The following is a 23,286-nucleotide window of genomic DNA, read 5'->3' as shown; positions in this document are numbered from 1 at the left end:
TTGTTTTGAAAGAGAAGTCATGTGATTGTGAGTGAAGGATGATTCTGAAGTCTCCTATATTGACAGTAGATTGTAAGAGTAGAAACAAATTACTTAGAAAGCTATTATCAACATAAGAGGTGTTAGTGTCTTGGACAAGGATGGAAAAGAGGCCAAGTGTGGTGGCTCACGCCTGCAATCCTAGCACTTTGGGAGGCCAAGGCAGGTGGGTTGCTTGAGGTCAGGAGTTCAAGACTAGCCTGGCCAACATGGTAAAACCCTGCCTGTACTAAAAATATGAAAATTAGCCAGGCGTGGTGACAAGCACCTGTAATCCCAACTACTTGGGAGGCTGAGGCAGGAGAATTGCTTGAACCTGGGAGGCAGAGGTTGCAGTGATCTGAGATCACACCATTGCACTCCAGCCTGGGTGACAGCAAGACTCCATCTCTAAATAAAAAGGATGGAATAGAAAAAAGATGAGGTTCTGGACCCAGTTTGATTATAGAACTGATGGAATTTGCCAATGCATTGGTTTAATGTGGGATGTGAAAGAGGAGTTAAAGATGATGATTAATTTACTTTACAAAAATACTACTTTTGCAAAAGTAATGCACATATATGATACAAAGTTCACAAAATACAGAAAACTAAATAACCAGAGGTTATATACTTGCCTTATACACTTTCCCCAGCCACCAGTTTGCCTCTGTAGAGAAAAGCAAAAATTACAGCTTTTCATAGCCTTCTAAAGAGATGTACATACACACACACACACACACACACAAATACGTATTTAAGTTATATTTAACCTACTTTTTCTTTTCTTTTCTTTTTTCTTGAGACAGGGTTTTAGGGTCTTACTACTGTCGCTCATGCTGGAGTGCAGTGGTGTGATCAGGGCTCACTGCAGCCCTGATTTCCTGGGCTCAGGTGATTCTCCTACCTCAGCCACCCTACAGGCATGTGCCACCACACCCGACTAATTTTATTTTATTTTTTTGAGATGGAGTCTCACTGTTGCCCAAGCTGGAGTGCAGTGCAACCTCCAATTCCCAGGTTCAAGCGATTCTTCTGCCTCAGCCTCCCAAGGAGTTGGGATTACAGGCACCCGCCACCATGCCTGGCCAATTTTTTATATTTTTAATAGAGTTGGGGTTTCACCATGTTGGCCAGGCTGGTCTCGAACCCCTGACCTCAGGCTATTAACCAGCCTCGGCCTCCCAAAGCGCTGGGATTATAGGCGTGAGCCATGGTGCCAGCCCTAATTTTTTTTTTTTTTTTTTTGAGATGGAGTTTCGCTCTGTCACCCAGGCTGGAGTGCAGTGGTGTGATCTCGGCTCACTGCATCCTCCACCTCCTGGGTTCAAGCGATTCTCTGCCTCAGCTTCTGAAGTAGCTGGGATTACAGATGCCCACCACCATGCCTGGCTGATTTTTTTGTATTTTTAGTACAGATGGGGTTTTACCATCTTGGCCAGGCTGATCTGAACTCCAGACCTCATGATCCACCCGCCTCGGCCTCTCAAAGTGCTGGGATTACAGGCATGAGCCACCATGGCTGGCCGTCCAGCCCTAATTTTTAGCAGGGACGGGATTTCACCATATTGGCCATGCTGGTCTCGAACTCCTGATCTCAGGTGATCACCCGTCTCAGCCTCCCAGTGTGAACCACCATGTCCAGCCTAACGTACTTTTCAATCTTGATATTCCATGATTTAGTTTAGTATGCTTTTTTTTTTTTTTTTTTTTTGAGACAGAATCCCACTTTGTTGACCAGGCTGGAGTGCAGTGGAGCAATCATAGCTCACTGCAGCCTTGAACTCTTGGGCCCAAGTAATATTCCCACCATTCTGCCTGGCTAATGTTTCATAATTTTTTCTGTTTTTTGGTGGGGGTTGGAGGACACTGTCTAGCTCTGTCACCCAGGCTGTCGTGCAGTGGCTCCATCACAGCTCCCCGCAGCCTCAAACTCCCAGGCTCAAGCCATATACCCACCTCAGTCTCCCAAGTAGCTAAGACCACAAGCAAGTGCCTTTAAGCCTGACTAATTTTTAAAATTTTTTTGTAGAGATGGGGTCCCATTGTGTTGCCTAGGCTGTTCAGGAACTCCTGTCCTCAAGTGATCCTCCTGCCTTGGCCTCCCAAAATGTTGTTATTACAGATGTGAGCCACTGTGCCTGGCCCATATTCATTATTGAATATTACATATCAGACTGTGGGCTGGATATATTCATGTAAAGAAGAAGCCTTTGTTCTCATTAACCTAGACTAGCAAGGTTAAAATACACATGCTGACTTCTAGTGTATTATCTTGTAAAACAGAAGGAAGCTGTGGACTTACAAGGGAAGATCATTTAGCCTAGTTAAGCTTCTTGGGGTAAGGATGTTATTACAGAAGTTAAAGTTTAAATCTAGAGTTAAGTGAAGGATGGAAAACAAAAAGATTATCAAGTAGTGAATGAAGGGTAGTAGATAACATAAAGACTATTACAACAACTGGATAATGGAAGGTTTTGTATTTTTGGGTGTTTACATTTTTTTTATTATTTCTTTTTTCTTTTTTTTTTCTTTTTCCTAAAAGGTACAACTGGATTTGGAACAAATCCAGGTGGTCTCTTTGGCCAACAGAATCAGCAGACTACCAGCCTCTTCAGCAAACCATTTGGCCAGGCTACAACCACCCAGAACACTGGCTTTTCCTTTGGTAATACCAGCACCATAGGGCAGCCAAGCACCAACACCATGGTAAGGAAACAGACCCTTACTTACCTCCATGTCTTATTTGTAGAGTTAAGTAATGAGGATTCTAATCATGTCAAACTAGCAAATTCTGCCTGTACTGCAAATCTTAAGAGTTGAGGGTATTTAATGAAGGGAAGAGAACAAAGTTTTTTTTTTTTTTTTGAGATGGAGTCTCACTCTGTCACCCAGGCTGTAGTGCAGTGGCCCAGTCTCAGCTCACTGCAAGCTCCGCCTCCCAGGTTCATGCCATTCTCCTGCCTCAGCCTCCCGAGTAGCTGGGACTACAGGTGTCCACCACCATGTCCAGCTAATTTTTTGTGTTTTTAGTACAGATGGGGTTTCACCGTGTTTGCCAGGATGGTCTCGATCTCCTGACCTCGTGATCCGCCCACCTCGGCCTCCCAGAGTGCTGGGATTATAGGCATGAGCCACCGTGCCCGGCCGAGAACAAAGTCTTAGAATAATTAAGACCTAGATTCTAGCCTGGGCTCTACTCTTTACTTGTTGAGATGCTATTGAGGCGATCACTTATCCTTTCTGAAAGTATTTTTCTCATTACTAAGTAGGAACTGCTTAGTGGGCTGGACTTGGCCCTCTTAAAGCTATACCTTGGAAAATTGACTACAGCCATTCTATAGGGTATAGGAGAAAATACTTATTCATTACTGACTATATTTCAGAATATAGCCAACAACAGGAACTAAGGGAACGTTCAGCTAGTTCCCTTGGGAATCATACAAATAAGTTGTTTTTTTTTTTTTTTTTTAAAGGGAGACCTACGACTTAGAGCCATACTGTGTCCAAAGAAAAGGTCCTCATGGTCATTACTAGTTTATTTCTAGGGACATTTTTTAGGGAAGTATGAAATTAAAGAAGGAAGTGATGTATGAGTAATTGATCAGGACTTGGAATTTACCTCGTCTTAAAATTAGAGATACTTTTACTGATTAAAAAACAAGTATGGGCTGGGCACAGTAGCTTATGCCTGTAATCCCAGCACTTTGGGAGGCCGAGGTGGGCAGATCACTTGAGATCAGGAGTTCGAGACTAGCCTGGCCAACATGGTGAAACCCCGTCTCTGCTAAAAATACAAAACTTAGCCAAGCACAGAGGTTGGTGCCTGTAATCCTGACTACTTGGGAGGCTGAGGCACAAGAATAGCTTGAACCCAGGGGGAGGCAGAGGTTGCAGTGAGCTGAGATTGCTCCATGGCACTCCAACCTGGGCGACGAAGCGAGACTTCATCCCAAAAAAATTTTAAAAAAAAGTATGCTTGTACCCCCAAGTCTTCAAAATACTAGATGACTGATTTCAGTAACATATGAAAAGGATCAGCCGGGCGTGCTGGCTCCTGCCTGTAATCCCAGCACTTTGGGAGGCTGAGGTGGGCGGATCATGAGGTCAGGAGTTCGAGACCAGCCTGGCAAACATGGTGAAACCCCGTCTCTACCAAAAATACAAAAATTAGCTGGGCTGGGTGGCGGGTGACTAATCCAAGCTATGCAGGAGGCTGAGGCAGGAGAATTGCTTAAACCCAGTAGGCAGAAGTTGCGGTGAGCCGAGATTTTGCCACTGTACTCCAGCCTAGGTGACAGAGCGGGACTCTGTCTCAAAACAAACAAACAAACAAAAAAGGATCATAATCCATGACTAAGTGGGATTTATCCGAGGAAGGTTGGTTCAACATATGATGATTAATCATTGTAATACACTGTGGTAATATAATTTAAACAACAGAAAACCACATGATCACCTTTGTAAATACAGAAAAAACATTTGACACTTTTTCATGATAAAAACACTGAAGAAAGAATAAGAAGGAACCCGGAATAGCTAAAACAATCTTGAAAAACAACAAGTTGGAGAACCCTCAGGCTTCTCTCTCTTCTTTTTTTTTTTCTTTTTTTTTTGAGACGGAGTTTCACTGTTGTTGCCCAGGCTGGAGTGCAATGGCACGATCTCAGCTCACTGCAGCCTCTGCCTCCTGGGTTCAAGGGATTCTCCGGCGTTAGCCTCCCACATAGCTGGGATTGCAGGCATGCACCACCATACCCAGCTAATTTTGTATTTTTAGTAGAGCCGGGGTTTCACTATGTTGGTCAGGCTGGTCTCAAACTCCTGACCTCAGGTGATCCACCCGCCTCTGCCTCACAAAGTGCTGGGTTTACAGGCATGAGCCACTGCGCCTGGCCTTCATGTTTCTCAATTTTATTTTATTAATTTTTTTGAGCCAGGCCTCGCTGCAGTCACCCAGGCTGGAGTGCAGTGGCATGATCTCAGTTCACTGTGTCCTCCGCCTCCTGGGCTAAGCGATCCTCTCACCTCACCTCCCAAGTAGCTGGGACTACAGGCGTGCACCACCATGTCCAGCTAATTTTTGTAGTTTTTGTAGAGATGGGTTTTCATCGAGTTATCCAGGCTGGTCTCGAGCTTCTGGGCTCAAACAATCTGCTCTCCTTGGACTCCCAAAGTGCTGAGATTACAGGTGTGAGCAGCTGTACCTGGCTTTACTTCTCAATTTTAAAACTTACTATAAAGCAATAGTAATTGTGTTACTGGCACAAGGAGAGACATAGACCAATTGAATAGAAGTGAGAGTCCAGAAATAAACCCTCACATTTGTAGACAATTGATTTTCAACAAGGATACCAAAACAATTCAGTGAGGAAAGAATAGTCTTTTCAACATATGTTGCTGGGACAACTGATTATTCACATGCAAAATAATGAGGTTGGACTCTTCACAGCATTTTTTAACTGCAAAAGTTAAAATTGATCAATTTTTTTTTTTTTTTTTTGAGACAGAGTCTTGTTCTATTGCCCAGACGAGAGTGCAGTGGCAAGATCTTGGCTCACTGCAACCTCTGCCTCCTGGGTTCAAGTGATTCTCCTGCCTTGGTCTCCTGAGTAACTGGGATTACAGGTGTGCGCCACCGTGCCCGGCTAATTTTTTTATATTTTAGTGGAGACAGGGTTTCACCATGTTAGGCAGGCTGATCTTGAACACCTGACCTCAAATGATCCGACTGCCTCAGCCTCTCAAAGTGCTGGGATTACAGGTGTGAGCCACTATGCCTGGCCACAAATTGATCAGATTTCTAAGTGCAAGAGCTAAAATTATAAAACTGTTAGAAGAAACCTAGTTAGACAGTAATATCTTAGATAGGACAGCAAAAGCAGAAAAAGAAAAAATAGATAAATTGGGCTTTTTCAAAATTAAAACCTTTTAGCCAGGCCTTTTAGTACATGCTTGTCATCCCAGCTACTCAGGAGGCTGAGGTCGGGGAATCATTGAGGTCATGAGTTAGAAGCTGCGGTGCACTATGATCGTGGCTATGAATAGGCCACTGCACTCTAGCCTGAGCGACATAATGAGACCCTATCTCTAAACAAAAAAAGATGGCAGAAGAACATTTATATATCAAAGGGATATCATCAAAGTGAAAAGACCTGTAAGTGGAAGAAAATACTTGAAAATCATACATGTGATGTAGGACTTGTATCCAGGATGTATAAATAACTCTTATAATTCAGTAGTAAGACAATAACTCATTTAAAAAGGGCCAAGGATTTGAATTGACATTTCTCCAGAGAAGATATGTAAGTGGTGTGATAATATGCTTAACATCATAAGTCATCAGGGAAAGGCAAATGAAAACCAAAATGAGATAACCACTTTATACCTATTTGAAAGATACAATAAAAAAAGACTAACAGGCTGGGCGCGGTGGCTCACGCCTTTAATCCCAGCACTTTGGGAAGCCGAGGCAGGCAGATCACGAGGTCAGGAGTTCGAGATTAGCCTGGACAACATGGTGAAACCCCGTCTCTACTAAAAATACAAAAAATTAGCCGGGCATGGTGGTGCCCACCTGTAGTTCCAGCTACTCGGGGGGCTGAGGCAGGAGAATCTCTTGAACCCAGGAGGCGGAGGTTGTGGTGAGCCGAGATTGTGCTACTGCACTCCAGCCTGGGTGACAGTGTGAGACTCAACAAAAACAACAAAAAAATACAGTAGTAAGTATTGAACCTGGAGAAGTTGGAACCCTCATACATTGCTGGTACAGCCCCTTTAGAAAACAGTTTGGTGGTTCCTCAAAATGTTAAACAGAGTTACGATATGACCCAGCAATTGCACATCTTGGGATTTACCGAAGAAAAATAAGACATAGACTTGTACAAAAGTGAACATAACAGCATTATTCATAATGACTAAAATGTAGAAATAACCTAAAGATCTATTAACAATGAATGGGTAACCAATTGTGGTATATGCATACAATGGAATATTGTTCAACCATAAATTGGAATGAAGTACTAATATATGCTGCAACACAGATGAACCTTGAAAATGTGCTAACTGAAAGAAGCCCGTCACAAAAGACCACATTTTTTATGACTCCATTCACATTAAATGTTCAGAATAAAAAAAAATCCATAGAAAAAGATGAATGGTTCCCTAGGGATGGGGAGTAATCACTGATGGGTCTGGGATTTCTTTGGGGGGTGTAAGAATTTAGACAGTAGGGATGGTTGCAGAACATCACGGAATAGTCCACTGTAAATGAGTGAATTTTATGATGTTTGAATTGTGTCTCAATAAAACTTTAAAAAGTGAATTCCCTATTCAGCAAGTCTATTAGCACAATATTTTTCCTTTATTAATGCATAAGTAAAATACATTGTTAAACATAGGATGATGCAGACTGCTCATTGGAAATGAGTATAGTTTCTCATTTAGAATTAAGGCTTTTGGCTGGGTGCAGTGGCTCATGCCAGCATTTTGGGAGGCTGAGGCGGGTGGATCCCCTGAGGTCAGGAGTTCGTGACCAGCCTGGGCACATTGTGAAACCCCATCTCTACTAAAAATGCAAAAATTAGCCAGGCCTGGTGGCGTGCCCTTGTAGTCCCAGCTACTTGGGAGGCTGAGACGAGAGAATCACTTGAACAGAGGCTGCAGTGAGCCAAGATTGTGCCACTGTATTTCAGCCTGGGCAACAGAACGAAACTCCGTATCAAAAAAAGGAATTAAGGCTCTTTAACGTAACACTCGTACCTCGGTCCGTGTTGATTTATTTTCGCTGATTATTTTTGGTTACTTGATTCTAAGTTCACTCCCCAGCTTGATACTGATTAGTTCTTTTCACCTAAATCGTTGAAAATGAAGGACCCAGACATACTATTTTGCTTTTCAGTGTTGCAACCCTGACATCTCTTAGAGCACAAGAGTTAAAGTCTTATTATTTAATAGACGCCTAAGACCTTGGAGTTCATCATCCTGGGAAGAACAGGGGCTTAAATATAGGTTTGAACTTCTGGTCCTACCACTCAGGAGCTGTGGCACCTTGGGCAAGTTTTAAAATGCTCTGAGCTTTTTGAAAAATATACTCCCTGCTTTTCAAGGTTGTTTTGAAGGAAATAATCTATATAAGTTATTTAGCCTAATATATCTGTCATATAAGCTTGAAAAAATGGTAACTTTTTTTTTATTACTCTGAGATTCGTTACGGAAACTATTACAGGATATCTTTTAATCTATATAAACTTCTTTGCAGGGATTATTTGGAGTAACCCAAGCCTCACAGCCTGGAGGTCTTTTTGGGACAGCTACAAACACCAGCACTGGGACAGCATTTGGAACAGGAACAGGTCTCTTTGGGCAGACCAATACTGGATTTGGTGCTGTTGGTTCGGTAGGTTTCTGCAGTTGACTGTAATTTGAAGATGTGTGTAAATTTGTTAAAAGGAATTTTCTTCTAAGGATTTGACTGTCTTGCAAGTATTTTTATTGGGTGTATTATTACACCAGCCTAATATGATTTGATTCTGAGAACAAAAAATTATTTGATATAAAATGAAATTTCAGGTTAACTTCAGGTTTGTTTTCAATTAGTAAATTCTTTCCCTTTTAAAATTTCTTTGACTCAGTGCTTATGTGCATCATACTTCTGATAGCATTGGTTAAATTGTTGAGTCTAAATTGAAATTCTTTTGCTTTATTTGAATCAGATAATTTTTAACTCCTAGTTCTTCCCTCTTTTGTACGTGATAAATTGGTATGATGTTTGGAAATGAAATGTTTTTGGGGTTGATCAAATTGTTGAAATTGTTGAGGTACTCATGGAAGAAACTTTGAACTTGCTATTGTGAGTAGGTTAAAAAAATTTAAAAAGAGCCAGGCGCGGTGGCTCACGCCTGTAATCCCAGCACTTTGGGAGGCCGAGGTGGGTGGATCACCTGAGGTCAGGAATTTGAGACCAATCTGGCCAGCATGGTGAAACCCCGTCTCTCCTAAAAATACAAAAAAAAAAAAAAAACACTAGCTGGGTGTGGTGGTGGGTGCCTGTAATACCAGCTACTTGAGATGCTGAGGCAAGAGAATCACTTGAACCCAGGAAGTGGAGGTTGCAGTGACCCGAGATCGCGCTATTGCACTCTAGCCTGGGCAACAAGAGCAAAACTCTGTCTTAAAAAATAAAAAAGGAACACAAAGTCCCTAAAACATATGGTCCTGTTTTCATGGAGATTGAAATTTCTCTTTTCTTTTTTTAAACTTTGGACAGATAATTGAGGTAAGAAATTGAGAAAATTATATAATGCTTCAAGACATTCTAGTACTTTTGTTGTTGTTGTTGTTGTTGTTGTTGTTTTTGAAACCGAGTCTCGTTCTGTTGTCCAGGCTGTACTGCAGTGGCATGATCTCGGCTCACTGCAACCTCTCCCTCCCAGGCTCAAGCGATTCTCGTGCCTCAGCCTCCCAAGTAGCTGGGATTACAGGCGTGTGACACCATGCCAGGCTTTTGTTTTGTTTTTTGTTTTGTTTTGTTTTGTTTTTTTGAGACGGAGTCTCGCTCTGTTGCCCAGGCTGGAGTACAGTGGCGTGCGATCTCGGCTCACTGCAACCTCTGCCTCCCGGGTTCAAGCAGTTCTCTGCCTCAGCCTCTCGAGTAGCTGGGATTACAGGCGCCCGCCACCGCGCCCAGCTGATTTTTGTATTTTTAGTAGAGAATGGGGTTTCACCATGGTGGCCAGGCTGGTCTCGAACTCCTGACCTCGTGATCCACCTGCCTTGGACTCCGAAAGTGCTGGGATTACAGACGTGAGCCACCACTCCTGGCCTTAACTTTTGTATTTTTTAGTAGAGGTGGGATTTTGCCATGTTGGCCAGGCTGGTAACTCCTGGCCTCAAGGATCCTTCCGCCTTGGCCTTTCAGAGTGCTGGGATTACAGGCATGAGCTACTGTGCCCGGCTTCTAGTACTTTCTAGTGACAGATTTATTGATGTTTAGTCCACATGCCATACAATTTGTCTCTTTAAAGTGTATAACTAGGTGATTTTTAGTATATCAACAAAGTGTGCAACTATCACCATATTTAATTTTAGAACATACTCATTATGCCAAAAAGAAATGCCATAGTCATTGGCAGTCACTCCTGATTTTCCTGTAATCATCTTAAGCCTACTTTCTCTCTATGGATTTGACTATTTTGAACACTTCATGTAAATGGAATCATAATATGTGGTCTTTTGTGATTGATGTCTTTCACTTAGCATAGCGTTTTCAAGGAACATCCATGTAGCATGTTCAAAGTTTTTCTTGTAGTGATTTCTTCTGGCAAAGCAAGTATTTGCTACATTCCTCTTAACAGGTAAAAAGATATTTGATGGCCTTGTTATTTTTTTCTTTGCCTCACTGAAATCTGGTTTCATTGGATTCATTGTGTTTCAGTGGTAATCCTTAGGGGTTACCATTAACTTTTCAGGCCAGAAGCATTCCGTGTTTATAAAGTTAATCTTGCTCAGATTATTTTTTGATAGCCTTTATTCATCTTTTTCTACCTTTTTTATGAATGTTAGGGCATCTTTCTCCCACCCCATACCCAATCCAGTATACCTGAGGTAACCTGTATTTAGTTTGGTGTGTGTCTTAATATTATTTTAAATTTTCCTGTATTCTATTCTTTTTAGACCCTGTTTGGCAATAACAAGCTTACTGCATTTGGAAGCAGCACAACCAGTGCACCTTCATTTGGTACAACCAGTGGCGGGCTCTTTGGTAACAAACCAACCCTGACTTTAGGAACCAATACAAACACTTCTAATTTTGGTACATATAAAAAGCAGGTTTGGCTCTCTTAAAGTTACACTGACTATACCACACGTTATTCTCCTGATTCGTATGATTGGAAATATTTAAAAGTTCTCAGGTAAGCGGTAGCTTGATGTGAAGTACCAGAGGGAAAGGTTTAAAGTCCTGGATATGGCTTGAGATAATTAGTAGGCATGTAAATTGCCTTTCATTTACTTTGGATTACTTCAGCAATAGCTGAGAAACCATAAAGGAAACACATTTGGTTAAGTAACACATTGTATGAGGCCAGGTTTCAAACCTGTGGTAGCATACAGGAGATAATTGGTTATTCTTATTTTTGTCGTTGTTGGTTTGTTGTGTTGTTTTGTTTTTGTTTTTTTTTTTTTTGGTGGAGAACAGGGTCTTTATATCGCCTTAGCCTCCCAAAGTGCTGAGATTACAGGTGTGAGCCATTGCACCTGGCCTGGTTATTCTTAGTGAAAGTCGAAATGTGCCAGGCATCATGGTGAGCACCTGTAGTCCCAGCCATTATGGAGGCTGAGTCAGGACTATCACTTAGGAGTTCAAGGCTGCAGTGTGCTATGATCACACTTGTGAATTGCCACTGCATTCCAGCCTAGGCAACATAGTGAAAGTAGGTCTCTAAAAAAATAAAATAAAATAAGAAAAATAATAGAAGAAAGTTGAAACCTTTCTGATTTGGGGGATTATTCAGTAGTTTATTTTTTACGGTTTCAAAAATTTTGAATGCATGTTCATAGTATGCATATTCGTTGTTGAAAATCTGGAAAATACAGAAAAGATTGAACAATAATTTTCAAAACCTTAACCTACTGTCTCGGAGATACGCTGGAAAAATGTAAACCAGTTTTATGGAACATGATGATATTATTATTTTATTTATTTATTTATTTATTTTTGAGGTGTAGTCTCTGTCACCCAGGCTGGAGTGCAGTGGCATGATCTCGATCTCGGCTCACTGCAAACTCTGCCTCCCGGGCTCAAGCGATTCTCCTGCCTCAGCCTCCCGAGTCGCTGGGAATACAGGCACGCACCACTGTGCCTGGCTAATTTTTGTGTTTTTAGTAGAGACAAGGTTTCACCATGTTGGCCAGGCTCGTCTTAAACTCCTGAGCTCAAATGATCTGCCTGCCTCGGCCTCCCAAAGTGCTGGGATTATAGGCATGAGCCACCACACCCAGTCAATATTTTCAATATATCTTATAACTACCTAATTATGTTTTCAAAATTCAGCATCTGTCAGATCAGATATGGGAAGTTTATTCTGTTTGTCGAGGGAAATAGTGGTTCAAATATTTCTTGAGGATTTTGTGTGCCAGATACATCACTAGGCACTGATAGATTCTTTTTAGGAGTTGAGTACAAAGACATGGTTATTTGGTGTAGGTCAGCAGTTAACAGTTTTTTAATGAGCTTTTGAACGATCCTGTACTGGAGAAAGAGATCATATTAAACATCTATTGGAAGATTAATATGTTTATCAACTACAGGAAGAAGGTAGATAGGTCATTGATAGGTACCAATTCCTAAATTGATGTGTTTGGTTTGATTTTTATAATCCCTTTTAGTCATTTTGCTCATTCACTGCCAGAAATGATTATAGTTCCTATAAACTCTGTTTGAAACAACCATTTTGAGGCAGTGGACTTGGTTACCATGGGTAAGATTCTTGGTGTCTGTCTCTCTCTGTCTCTGTCTCTCTCCCCTCCCTCCCAGGCTGGAGTGCAATGGCACAATCTTGGCTCACTGCAGCCTCCACCTCCCTGGTTGGAGTGATTTTCCTGCCTCGGCCTCCTGAGTAGGTGGGATTACAGGCGCCTGCCACCATGCCCAGCTAATTTTTGTATTTAAAGTAGAGATGGGGTTTCACCGTGTTGGCGAGGCTGGTTTTGAACTCCTGACCTCAGGCGATCTGCCCTCCTCGGCCTCCCAAAGTGCTGGGATTACAGGCGTGAGCCACTGCACCCATCCCTACTTATTTCTTTCCTATAAAATTAAAATGGAAAGATAGTTAAGGGTCAATTAGCGTTTCTCAACCTTTTCTATTATCACTTACCCTTCCCCATGGACCGTTTGTAGACTATTTTTTCATTTTTAAGTTGTACCTGCTGTAATGGGCCTGTTTTTTCTTTTTTCTTTTTTCTTTTTTTTTTTGAGACGGAGTCTCGCTCTGTCTCCCAGGCGGGAGTGCAGTGGCCAGATATGGGCTCACTGCAAGCCCTGCCTCCTGGGTTCACGCCATTCTCCTGCCTCAGCCTCCCGAGTATCTGGGACTACGGGCACCCACCACCACCCCCGGCTAATTTTTTCTTTGTATTTTTAGTAGAGACGGGGTTTCACCGTGTTAGCCAGGATGGTCTCGATGTTGTGACCTCATGGTCTGCCGGCATTGGCCTCCCAAAGTGCTGGGATTACAGGCGTGAGCCACCACGCCTGGCCTGTTTTTTCTTAATCATCATCTCCCTTCCCCTGAGATTTTCATACCACGCATATACTGTGTATCTGTTTATGTTGTGTGACTCTCTGGAGGGCCACAAACTATCATAATCTGTGATATTTTAGTCCGTCAAGAACCAATTTCCACTCCCTTTGAAAATGTGTGTGTTTAATAAAGCTCTTTTTTTTGTAGCATGCTTCATGTTCAAAATTAAATATTATTTCTTTTCTTTCTGAGACGGAGTTTCGCTCTTGTCACCCAGGCTGGAGTACAGTGGCGCGATTTCAGCTCACTGCAACCTCTGCCTCCTGGGTTCAAGCGATTCTTCTGCCTCAGCCTCCCAAGTAGCTGGGATTACAGGCATGCACCACCACGCCCAGCTAATTTTTGTATTTTTAGTAGAAACAGGGTTTTACCATGTTGGCCAGTCTAGTCTGGAACTCCTGACCTCAGGTGATCTGCCCGCCTCGGTCTCCCAAAGTGCTGGGATTACAGGCGTGAACCACCACGCTCGGCTTTTTTGTTTTGTTTTGTTTTGTTTGTTTTTTGGGGAGACAGGATCTCTGTCTCCCAGGCTCGAGTGTAGTGGTGTGATCTCAGCTCACTGCAACCTCCGCCTCCTGGGCTCAAGTGATCCTCCCACCTCAGCCTCCTGAGTAGCTGGGACTACAGGCATGCACCACCACACCTGGCTAATTTTTGTGTTTTTGTAGAGACAGGGTTTGCCATGTCACCCAGGCTGGCCTCGAACTCCTGAGCTCAGGTGATCTGCCTGTCTTGGCTTCCCAAAGTGCTGGGATTACAGGCATGAGCCACTGCGCCCAGCCCGTTATTTTTATCTGAACACTATAAGGGTGTTTGTATAGGCTACACTTGATAAAATGTATATATATGTATAAATATATATATATTTATACATATATATATATATTTTTTTTTTGAGATGGAGTCTCACTCTGTCGCCCGGGCTGGAGTGCAGCGGCACGATCTCGGTTTGCTGCAAGCTCCGTTTCCCGGGTTCACACCATTCTACTGCCTCGGCCTCCCAAGTAGCTGGGACTGTAGGCGCATGCTGCCACGTCTGGCTAATTTTTTTGTATTCTTAATAGAGACGAGGTTTCACCATGTTAGCCGGGATGGTCTCGATCTCCTGACCTCGTGATCCGCTCACCTCGGCCTCCCAAAAGTTTGGGATTACAGGCGTGAGCCACTGCGCCCAGCCGATAAAATTTTTTTAAAGATATATTTGATGTTATATGTGATGTATATTAAGATATATATGATGTCTCTCCAAAAAACAAAAACAAGCCGAGTGTGGTGATTCACGCCTGTAATCCCAGCACTTTGGGAGACCGAGGCTGGCAGATCACCTGAGGTCAGGAGTTCGAGACTAGACTGGCCAGCATGGTAAAACCCCATTTCTACTAAAAACACAAAAATTAGCTGGGCATGGTGGTGCATGCCTGTAATCCCAGCTACTCGGGAGGCTGAGGCAGAAGAATCACTTGAACCCAGGAGGCAGAAGTTGCAGTGATGGTTGCAGATTTCTGATTTACTTAGAGGTTTTTTTTTGGTGTGTGAATATATTTACAGTCATCTTCAGTGATATGAAAATGAAAGGTGTCATCTTTATCTGAGTTGTCTCACCAACTTGTGTGCCGAATTTGAATTGTCTTTTTAATTGTAATTTGTAAAATTGAATTTTACAAGTCGATAAACTTGTCAGTGAGAATCGGAGGAAATGTGTGGTATAAACAGTGTAAGTTGGGATTTATTTCCCTTCTGTGGGTTTGAGATAGTTCACGAGTGTCTTGTTTTCTGCTGCTTATGGGACTGTAAGATCCCTTTTGATTAAATTTTTATTCAAAAAGGAAAAGAATATCTCCAAGTACGTTTTTTTGTGTTTTCATCAAGGAAAATTGATGATGCTTGAGTAGGCAGCACCCCATTTTTGTGGCATAGCTATTAGAAGAATTAAAGAAGAGATTCAGTGAATGTCTAAGTCGAATATATTGCGATTAAGTCAGGTTACTTGATTGGATTTTATTTCATGTATTTATTTTTTTCGAGATGGAGTCTCTCTCTGTCACCCAGGCTGGAGTGCAGTGGTGTGATTTGGGCTCACTGCAACCATCGCCTCCCAGGTTCAAGCAGCTCTCTGCCTCAGCCTCCCAAGTAGTTGGGATTATAGGCGCCTGCCACCACACCCGGCTAATTTTTGTATTTTTTGGTAGATACGGGGTTTCACCATCTTGGCCAGGCTGGTCTTGAACTCCTGACCTTGTGATCCACCTGCCTTGGCCTCCCAAAGTGGCGGGATTACAGGCGTGAGCCACTGCGCCCGGCCTGCTTGCTTGAATTTTAAAATGACATGAAATACGATTGTTTTTAAACTTTTATATTCTTCAGCTTTCTTCTTGATTTTTTTCATTGAGATAGTAATCCAAATACTGGCACGACAAAGTATAATATTAGTGATACTTTCATCTGTTCTAAAATAGTCTCTTTACTCTGTTTGTTATCTTTTTGGGCTACTTTTTCCTCCATGATTTTTTTTTTTCTTTTGGAGACGGAGTCTTGCTCTGTTGCCCAGGCTGGAGTGCAGTGGTGTGATCTCAGCTCACTGTAACCCTCTGCCTCCTTGGTTCAAGCGATCTTCCTGCGTCAGCCTCCCAAATTGCTGGGATTACAAGCGTGCACCACCACAGCCAGCTAATTTTTTTTTTTTTTTTCGTGGTAGTAGAGAAGAGGTTTCACATGTTGGCCAGGCTAGTCTTAAACTCCTTTCCTCAAGTGATCCACCTGCCTCTGCCTCCCAATGTGTTGGGATTACAGGTGTGAGCCATCATGCCCAGTGCTTTATGACTTTTAAATGACTTCATATGTTTTACAAACAGGGTTTTCTGGCTAATGATTTCTTTTCTCTCATGAGAAATTAATGACATATTCATTAATTGTTTTGTTGATATTTATTTATAAAAAGAATAATGAAACTTTGTGGGCATAGATGAACAAAAGAAAAGTAATGGCAGCAGTACAGAATAGGATCTTTGATACCTACGGATTTTTTTTTTTTTTTTTTTTGAGATAGTGTCTTGCTATGTCGTCTAGGCTGGAGTGCAGTGGTGCGATCTCGACTTACTGCAGCCTCTGCCTCCTGGGTTTAAGCAATTCTCCTGCTTCAGCCTCCCAAGTAGTTGGGATTCTGGGTGTGCACCACCACACCCAGCTAATTTGTGTATTTTTAGTAGAGGTGGGGTTTCTCCATGTTGGCCAGACTGGTGTTGAACTTGTGACCTCCAGTGACCTGCCCACCTTGGCCTCCCAGAGTGCTGGGATTACAGTTGTGAGCCACCGTGCCTGGCTGATACCTGTGGATTTTAAAGGGAAATTATAGGATTTTGTTTAAATGGTGGGTCATAGTGAAGAAGACTTCTCACGTGTAATCAGCTACACGTTACTATCCCGGCTAGGTTCATCTATTCAAAATAAAAGCTACTGTGGAAAGTTTTGTAAGTAATTTTTTTCTTAGCAAGGACCTTTAGGTTCAGTTAAAGTGTCTTTGTTGATTGTTTTATTTTTATTTTATTTTATTGTATTTTTTTTGAAACAGAGTCTCACTCTATCCATGCTAGAGTGCAGTGGCACGATCTTGGCTCACTGCAACCCCCGTCTCCCGGGTTCAAGTGATACTCCTGCCTCAGCCTCCCAAGTAGCTGGGTTTATAGGCATGCGCCACCATGCCCGGCTAATTTTGTATATTTTGTAGAGACAGAGTTTCACCATGTTCCCCAGGCTGTTCTCGAACTCTTGACCTCATGATCCTCCCACCTTGGCCTCCCAAAGTGTTGGGATTACAGGCGTAAGCCACCACACCTGGCCAGTTGTTTCATTTTTTTTTAGTACAAGTTAGGGGGAATTAGTTTCTCTTCTAAATAAACTTGAAACTTGCATTGAAAGCTTTGGGCCTTACAAAGGCAATGTTCCCAAAGCTCAAGTGTGTTCACTTTGCTTGAATATTGATATTATCCTATATTGAATTGATATTTCTTTATTTTATTTTATTTATTTATTTATTTTTATTTGTTTTCGAGACAGAGTCCTGCTCTGTTGCCCAGTCTGGAGTGCAGTGGCGCAATCTAGGCTCACTGCAACCTTTGCCTCCTGGGTTGAAACGATTTTCCCACCTTAGCCTCCCGAGTAGCTGGGATTACAGGCACGCACCGTCATACCTGGCCTTTTTTTTTTTTTTTTTTTTTTTTTTTGTATTTTTATAGAGACGGGGTTTCACCATCTTGGCCAGGCTTGTTTTGAACTCCTGACTTCAGGTGATCTGTCAGCCTCGGCCTCCCAAAGTGCTGGGATTACAGGCGTGAGCCACCGCGCGTGGCCTTTGAATTGATATTTCAAGGCTGAAATGTAATTAAGTAAATATGAAGACTTGTTTGCATATGTGAAATTTTTTTTTTAAGTTATCCTACAAGTTAGGAGTCCTAAATATTAACTGAAAGGTTCACAACTTAAAGTCAGACTGCTTTGTGTTAAACTCCCTTATAGAGGAAATTGAGAGTTATATTAAAAGTGCAGTCCACTCATTCTTTTGTCTTCCTAGGTTTTGGCACAAATACCAGTGGGAATAGTATTTTTGGAAGTAAACCAGCACCGGGGACTCTTGGAACTGGGCTTGGTGCAGGATTTGGAACAGGTAAGAAACTGCTACCATTAGATCTAGGAAGTGACACAGCTTGACTTTCTAGTTTCTGGAACTTGAGAGATCTGTTTGATTATATTACTGGAATTAAGAAGTCTACCTTTTCGTTTTTCCAGTTGCGTTTATAAGACATTCCCAGCAGTTATGCTTTACCAGGCTTTAAAATATTGGCATGTTTGTGTTAGAAGCTGTATGCTCCCTTTTCTACAAAATGTCCTCTGATAGTCCTGGTCTTTTTGGGATTTTTAGTATTTAATGTGAGAATTGTCATGAGGACATTAACTTTCAGTTTCCCCATGTTACTTTTGTAACAGGGATTTGAGACCTTAAACTGTTCATCAAAGTAAGCCCTAATAGAAAGGCAGAGCAATAAGAGCACATGCTGATGTAATTCTGCTTTGCAAGGAGAATTTCATTTAGTTCCATTGTCATCTAGACCAGTGTCACCCCTTTTCCCTGATTCCTACTGTTAACAACTGTTTTTCAGTGCCTTTGAAGATACTGACCCTTCTACCTGCCCAGCTGTTTTTAAACAGCTGGAGCGTGATGATGGTCATAAAATATATAAGTGTTTTAGCATGTACAGTAAAACTAGGTTGTTTAATTAAACATAGAGTTTTGCCTACTTTTTCAATTCGTTTGACTGCAGGTGTGGTCATTTAGTTGCAAACCATTTCCATAGTCTGCTTCCACTGTCCAGTTAATCTGTTTTTTTTTTTTTCCCCTTCTATCATCTGAGCATTCATGTGTCATTTCCTTCTTTTTTAGTTATTTATTTTTTTATTTTGGAGATGGAGTCTCACTCTGTCGTTCAGGCTGGAGTGCAGTGGTGCAGTCTCAGCTCACTGCAATCTCCGCCTCCCAGGTTGAAGCAATTCTCCCTCAGCCTTCCTAGTAGCTGGGATTACAGGTGTGTATCACCATCCTTGGCTAATTATTGTATTTTTAGTAGAGATGGGGTGTCACTATGTTGGTCAGGCTGGTCTTGAACTCCTGACCTCAGGTGATCCTCCCTCCTTGGCCTCCAAAGTGCTGGGATTACAGGTGTGAGCCACCGTGCCTGGCTGTCATTTCCTTCTTAATGGAACCTCATTTTGTACTATGATCTGCTTTTGTGGTTTTTATTTTTATTTTTTCCAATTTTCCTTTTTTTTTTTTGAGATGGAGTCTTGCTCCGTCCCCCAGGCTGGAGTGCAGTGGCATAATCTCGGCTCACTGCAACCTCCACTTCCCGAGTAGCTGGGACTACAGTCGCATGCCACCGTACCCAGCTAATTTTTGTATTTTTAGTAGAGACAGGGTTTCACCATGTTGGCCAGGCTGGTCTCGAACTCCTGACGTCGTGATCCTCCCACCTCAACCTCCCTAAGTGCTGGGATTACAGACATGAGCCACCGCGCCCAGCCTTCAGTCTTCTTTTTAAGATAAAAGGTGTTTTATTTTGAGACAGGTTCTTGCTCTGTTACCCAGGCTGGAGTGCATTGGCATGATCACAGCTCACTGCAACCTCTACCTCCCAGGCTCAAACCATCCTCCCACCTCAGCCTCCCTAGTAACTGGGACAACAGGTGCAAGCCACCATGCTTGGCTAGTTTTTTAATATTTTGGAGAGATGAGGTCGGCCTGTTTTGCCCAGGCTGGTCTCGAACCCCTGGGCTGAAGCCATCCTCCTGCCTTGAGCTCTTAAAGTGCTGGGAATATAGGCATGAGTCAGTGCTCTCTGCTTAAGATAAAAGATGTAAGTGCTGGTAAAAAGTTTTTAACAATTCAGAAATTTCATGAAAAGTCCAGTCTTTTTCAGCTGTGAAATGATTAGGTTTGTTTGGCATGTATCTTGTCAGACCCGTTTCTGTGCATTTTTCGGACATGTTTACACACACACACGTCTGTACATACATGTCTTTTATATTTAGGGTTTAGGATTATATTCTTGTTTGTTTTTTGAGTCGGAGTTTTGCTCTTGTTACCCAGGCTGGAGTGCAATGGCACAATCTCGGCTCACCGCAGCCTCCGCCTCCTGGGTTCAAGCGATTCTCCTGCCTCAGCCTCCCGAGTAGCTGGGATTACTGGCATGTGCCCACATGCCCAGCTAATTTTGTATTTTTAGTAGAGACGGGGTTTCTCCATGTTGGTCAGGCTGGTCTCAAACCCCTGACCTCAGGTGATCTGCCCGCCTCGGCCTCCCAAAGTGCTGGGATTACAGGTGTGAGCCATCGTGCCCGGCCTGGGATTATATTTTTATATGGAAACTACACCCTGTATGAGTGACTTTTAAGCCAGAGACTGAGATGCATTAGTTGGTTATAATTAATATAGTTGCCTGCAATCAGCATTTGAAGAAAATGAAGTAGAATTAAAAATCAGTAGGCTGGGCCTAATGGGTTATGCTTCTAATCCCAGCACTTTGGGAGGCCTAGGCAGGAGGATTGCTTGACGTCAGGAGTTTAACATCATCTTGAGCAACATAGTAAGATGCTATCAAAAAAATAAAATAAAATAGATACGCATGGTGGCATGTGCCTGTAGTCCTAGCTACTCAAGCAGCTGAATGAGATGTGCTGTGGGAGGATCGCTTGAGCCTGGGAGGTAGATGCTGCACTGGGTTACGATAGTATCACTGCACTCCAGCCTGGGTAACAGAATGAGAAGCTGTCCTAAAACAAAAAACAAAAAACAAAAAAAAAACATTTAAAATATTAAGGTTAGTATCCTTTTATGAAACTTTGTCTCAGTTGTGTTTGTGTTTATGTGTTTCGGATCTCAGTGTTTTTCATTGCATGTGCTGTAGTTGAAAATGTTTGAAAGCACTGTCTTACGTAGTGTTCTGTGACTTGTGTTTTCATTTCACATAATACCAGTTTTTCTTTTGGTCAGTACATACATATCGATCTCATTTTGAAAAACCCTATTTAGAGCTGGATGAGGTGGCTCATGCCTGTAATGCCAGGTCTTTGGGAGGCTGAGGTGGGCGGATTACTTGGGCAATGTAGGGAGACCCTCTCTGTACTAAAAATGCAAAAAGTTAGCTGGGCTTGGTGGCATGTGCCTGTAGTCCGAGCTACTCGGGAGGCTGAGGTGGGAGAATCACCTGAGCTTTGGAGGTTGAGACTGTAGTGAGCGGTGATCATTCCACTGCACTCCAGAGAAAAGTCTCATTCCTAAAAAAAATTATTTAGTATTCCATTAAATACACACAATTTACACACATCATACATATACCATTATTTAACATTTCACCTATTGATGGACATTTATTTGATGATGTTGGCAAAACCCTCAGTGAACATTTTTTGTTACATAATTTTGCAGGTGTTAGTTTATTGTAGGATTGATACATCAAATTGGAATTGCAGTGTTGGAATATACGCATATTTTAGATTTTGGTTGAATTTGCTAATTTGCCTTTCAAAAATACCAGTTTGTGTTGCTCACATTATATACAATGCCCATTTTTCTGTATTTTCCATACTGGGCTTTTTTGTCTTTTCATACATGACAGTAGAAATTGGTACATTCCAGTTTGCACCTCACTGATTACTGGCAAAGGTGAATATCTTTGTTTTTTTTTTTATTTGCCATTTAAGTCAGTTCTCTGTTCATAGTGTTGGATTATTGTTTCTTTTTTTCTGCACCAACCACTAACTTGAGATTCTTGTTAATTTATATTTTATTTATTTATTTATTTAGAGACCGAGTTTCTCTCTTTGCCAGGCTGGAGTACAATGGTGTGATCTCAGCTCATGGCAACCTCCACCTCCTGGGTTCAAGTGATTCTCCTGCCTCAGCCTCCCATGTAGCTGGGATTGCAGGCATGTGCCACTGCACCCGGCTAACTTTGTATTTTTTTAGTTAGAGATGGGGTTTCACCATGTTGGCCAGGCTGGTGTCGAACTCCTGACCTCAAGTGATCCACCAGCCTCGGCCTCCCAAAGTGCTGGGATTACAGGCGTGAGCCTCTGTGCCCGGCCTCTTAATTTATTTTTAAGGATTCTTTGTGTATTGGGGATATTAACTCTTTTTGGTTATATAATTGGTTTTTTTTTTTTTAATGAAAATTCCTCATTATACCCCAGAAAGCATTTCATTTGAGCTTTTCAACTTATCCAACTTCTACCACATAAATTTTGCAAGAAATAAAAACAAAAGCTCTCATTTTGTTGTACAGTGTGATCCCTAAACATATTCAGAATGTATCATCTGAAATCAAATGTTTTCTTCCAACCCTGTAGGAAAAAATAGCTTTGGTACGGGCAAATTAAGGAAGGCTTTTCTTTTCTTTTTTTCTTTTTTCTTTTTCTTTTTTTTTTTTTTTTGCTCAAATTCAAATTCAGGAAGGCTTTTCTTTTTTTGTTTTTAATAATTTTTGTAATTTTAATAGAGATGGGGTTTCACCATGTTGGCCAGGCTGGTCTTGGACGACTGACCTCAGGTGATCCGCCTGCCTCAGCCTCCCGGCATAAGCCACTGCGCTGGGCCACAAGTTTTATTTTTTTCCAAGATGGACTCTTGCTCTGTTGCCCAGGCTGGAGTGTAGTGGTGTGATCTCGGCTCACTGCAACCTCTGCCTCCCAGGCTCAAGCAATTCTTGTGCCTCAACCTAATTTTTGTATTTTTAGTAGAAATGGGGTTTCACCATTTTGGCCAGGCTAGTCTGGAACTCCTGACCTCGTGATCCTCCTGCCTCGGCCTTCCAAAGTACTGGGATTACAGGCATGAGCCACTGCGCCCAGCCACAAGTTTTATTTTTATGTGATCAGAATTACTTTGGCTCCTGGATCTTGTAGGTTATGATTAGCAATGTCTTCCCCCATATTCCAAGACTCTATAACTCTTTTTCTGATGCTTTTGTCTCTCATTCCACAATAATGTAATATCCTAACATTTTATTTTAATATATTCTGTTTTTCTTCAACAGTTCTCTCTCACAGTAAACAAACTGCATTGTGTTGCTGTTGTATATTCCTTATACATGCCTCTCCTATAAACTAAAAGATGAATACAATCAATTAAGAATTTTACACCCCCAACCTTAGCAGCAGCATATCATGTAGGGAAATGAGAATTGTGAGTCAGCAAGCACACACACTGTTGCAATTCCCTGATGATCACATCTGCTGAAGCAGGCCCTTGGGTTTGGGAGGAACCTTTCCTGAGACTTGCATATAAACACCCACGTTCCTGAACTCTGCATTTCATGGTTTAACAGGTAGACTAGCACTATAGCTTCAGGCTGTATTTTTGGGAGGCAATAGCTAAGTGGGTGTTTCTCTGCGGCTTCTTATTTTCAGTGATGGTGATTCA

General features: G+C 42.1%; 1 protein-coding gene across 12 annotated transcripts in view; it reads left to right on the top strand.

The window, feature by feature from the left end:
• NUP98 (nucleoporin 98 and 96 precursor) overlaps nt 1–23,286 on the top strand; it is a 122,893-nt gene that overhangs the window by 26,557 nt on the left and 73,050 nt on the right. For 5 of the 12 annotated variants that reach the window (XM_008961891.5, XM_055094009.2, XM_055094013.2 and 2 more), the window contains 4 exons: nt 2,564–2,727; nt 8,279–8,416; nt 10,693–10,780; nt 17,887–17,979. In XM_008961891.5, coding sequence (XP_008960139.4) covers nt 2,564–2,727; nt 8,279–8,416; nt 10,693–10,780; nt 17,887–17,979 — 483 coding nt within the window. Of the gene's footprint in view, nt 1–2,563; nt 2,728–8,278; nt 8,417–10,692; nt 10,832–17,886; nt 17,980–23,286 lie in introns of all 12 variants that reach the window. The other 7 variants (XM_034932006.3, XM_055094012.2, XM_034932008.3 and 4 more) reach the window with 2 other exon arrangements.

This window comes from Pan paniscus, chromosome 9, assembly GCF_029289425.2.
Source record: "Pan paniscus chromosome 9, NHGRI_mPanPan1-v2.0_pri, whole genome shotgun sequence".
Taxonomy (NCBI): Eukaryota; Metazoa; Chordata; class Mammalia; order Primates; family Hominidae; genus Pan; species Pan paniscus.
Note: the sequence above shows the minus strand (reverse complement) of the source record. Positions and strands in the feature narration are given on the sequence as shown.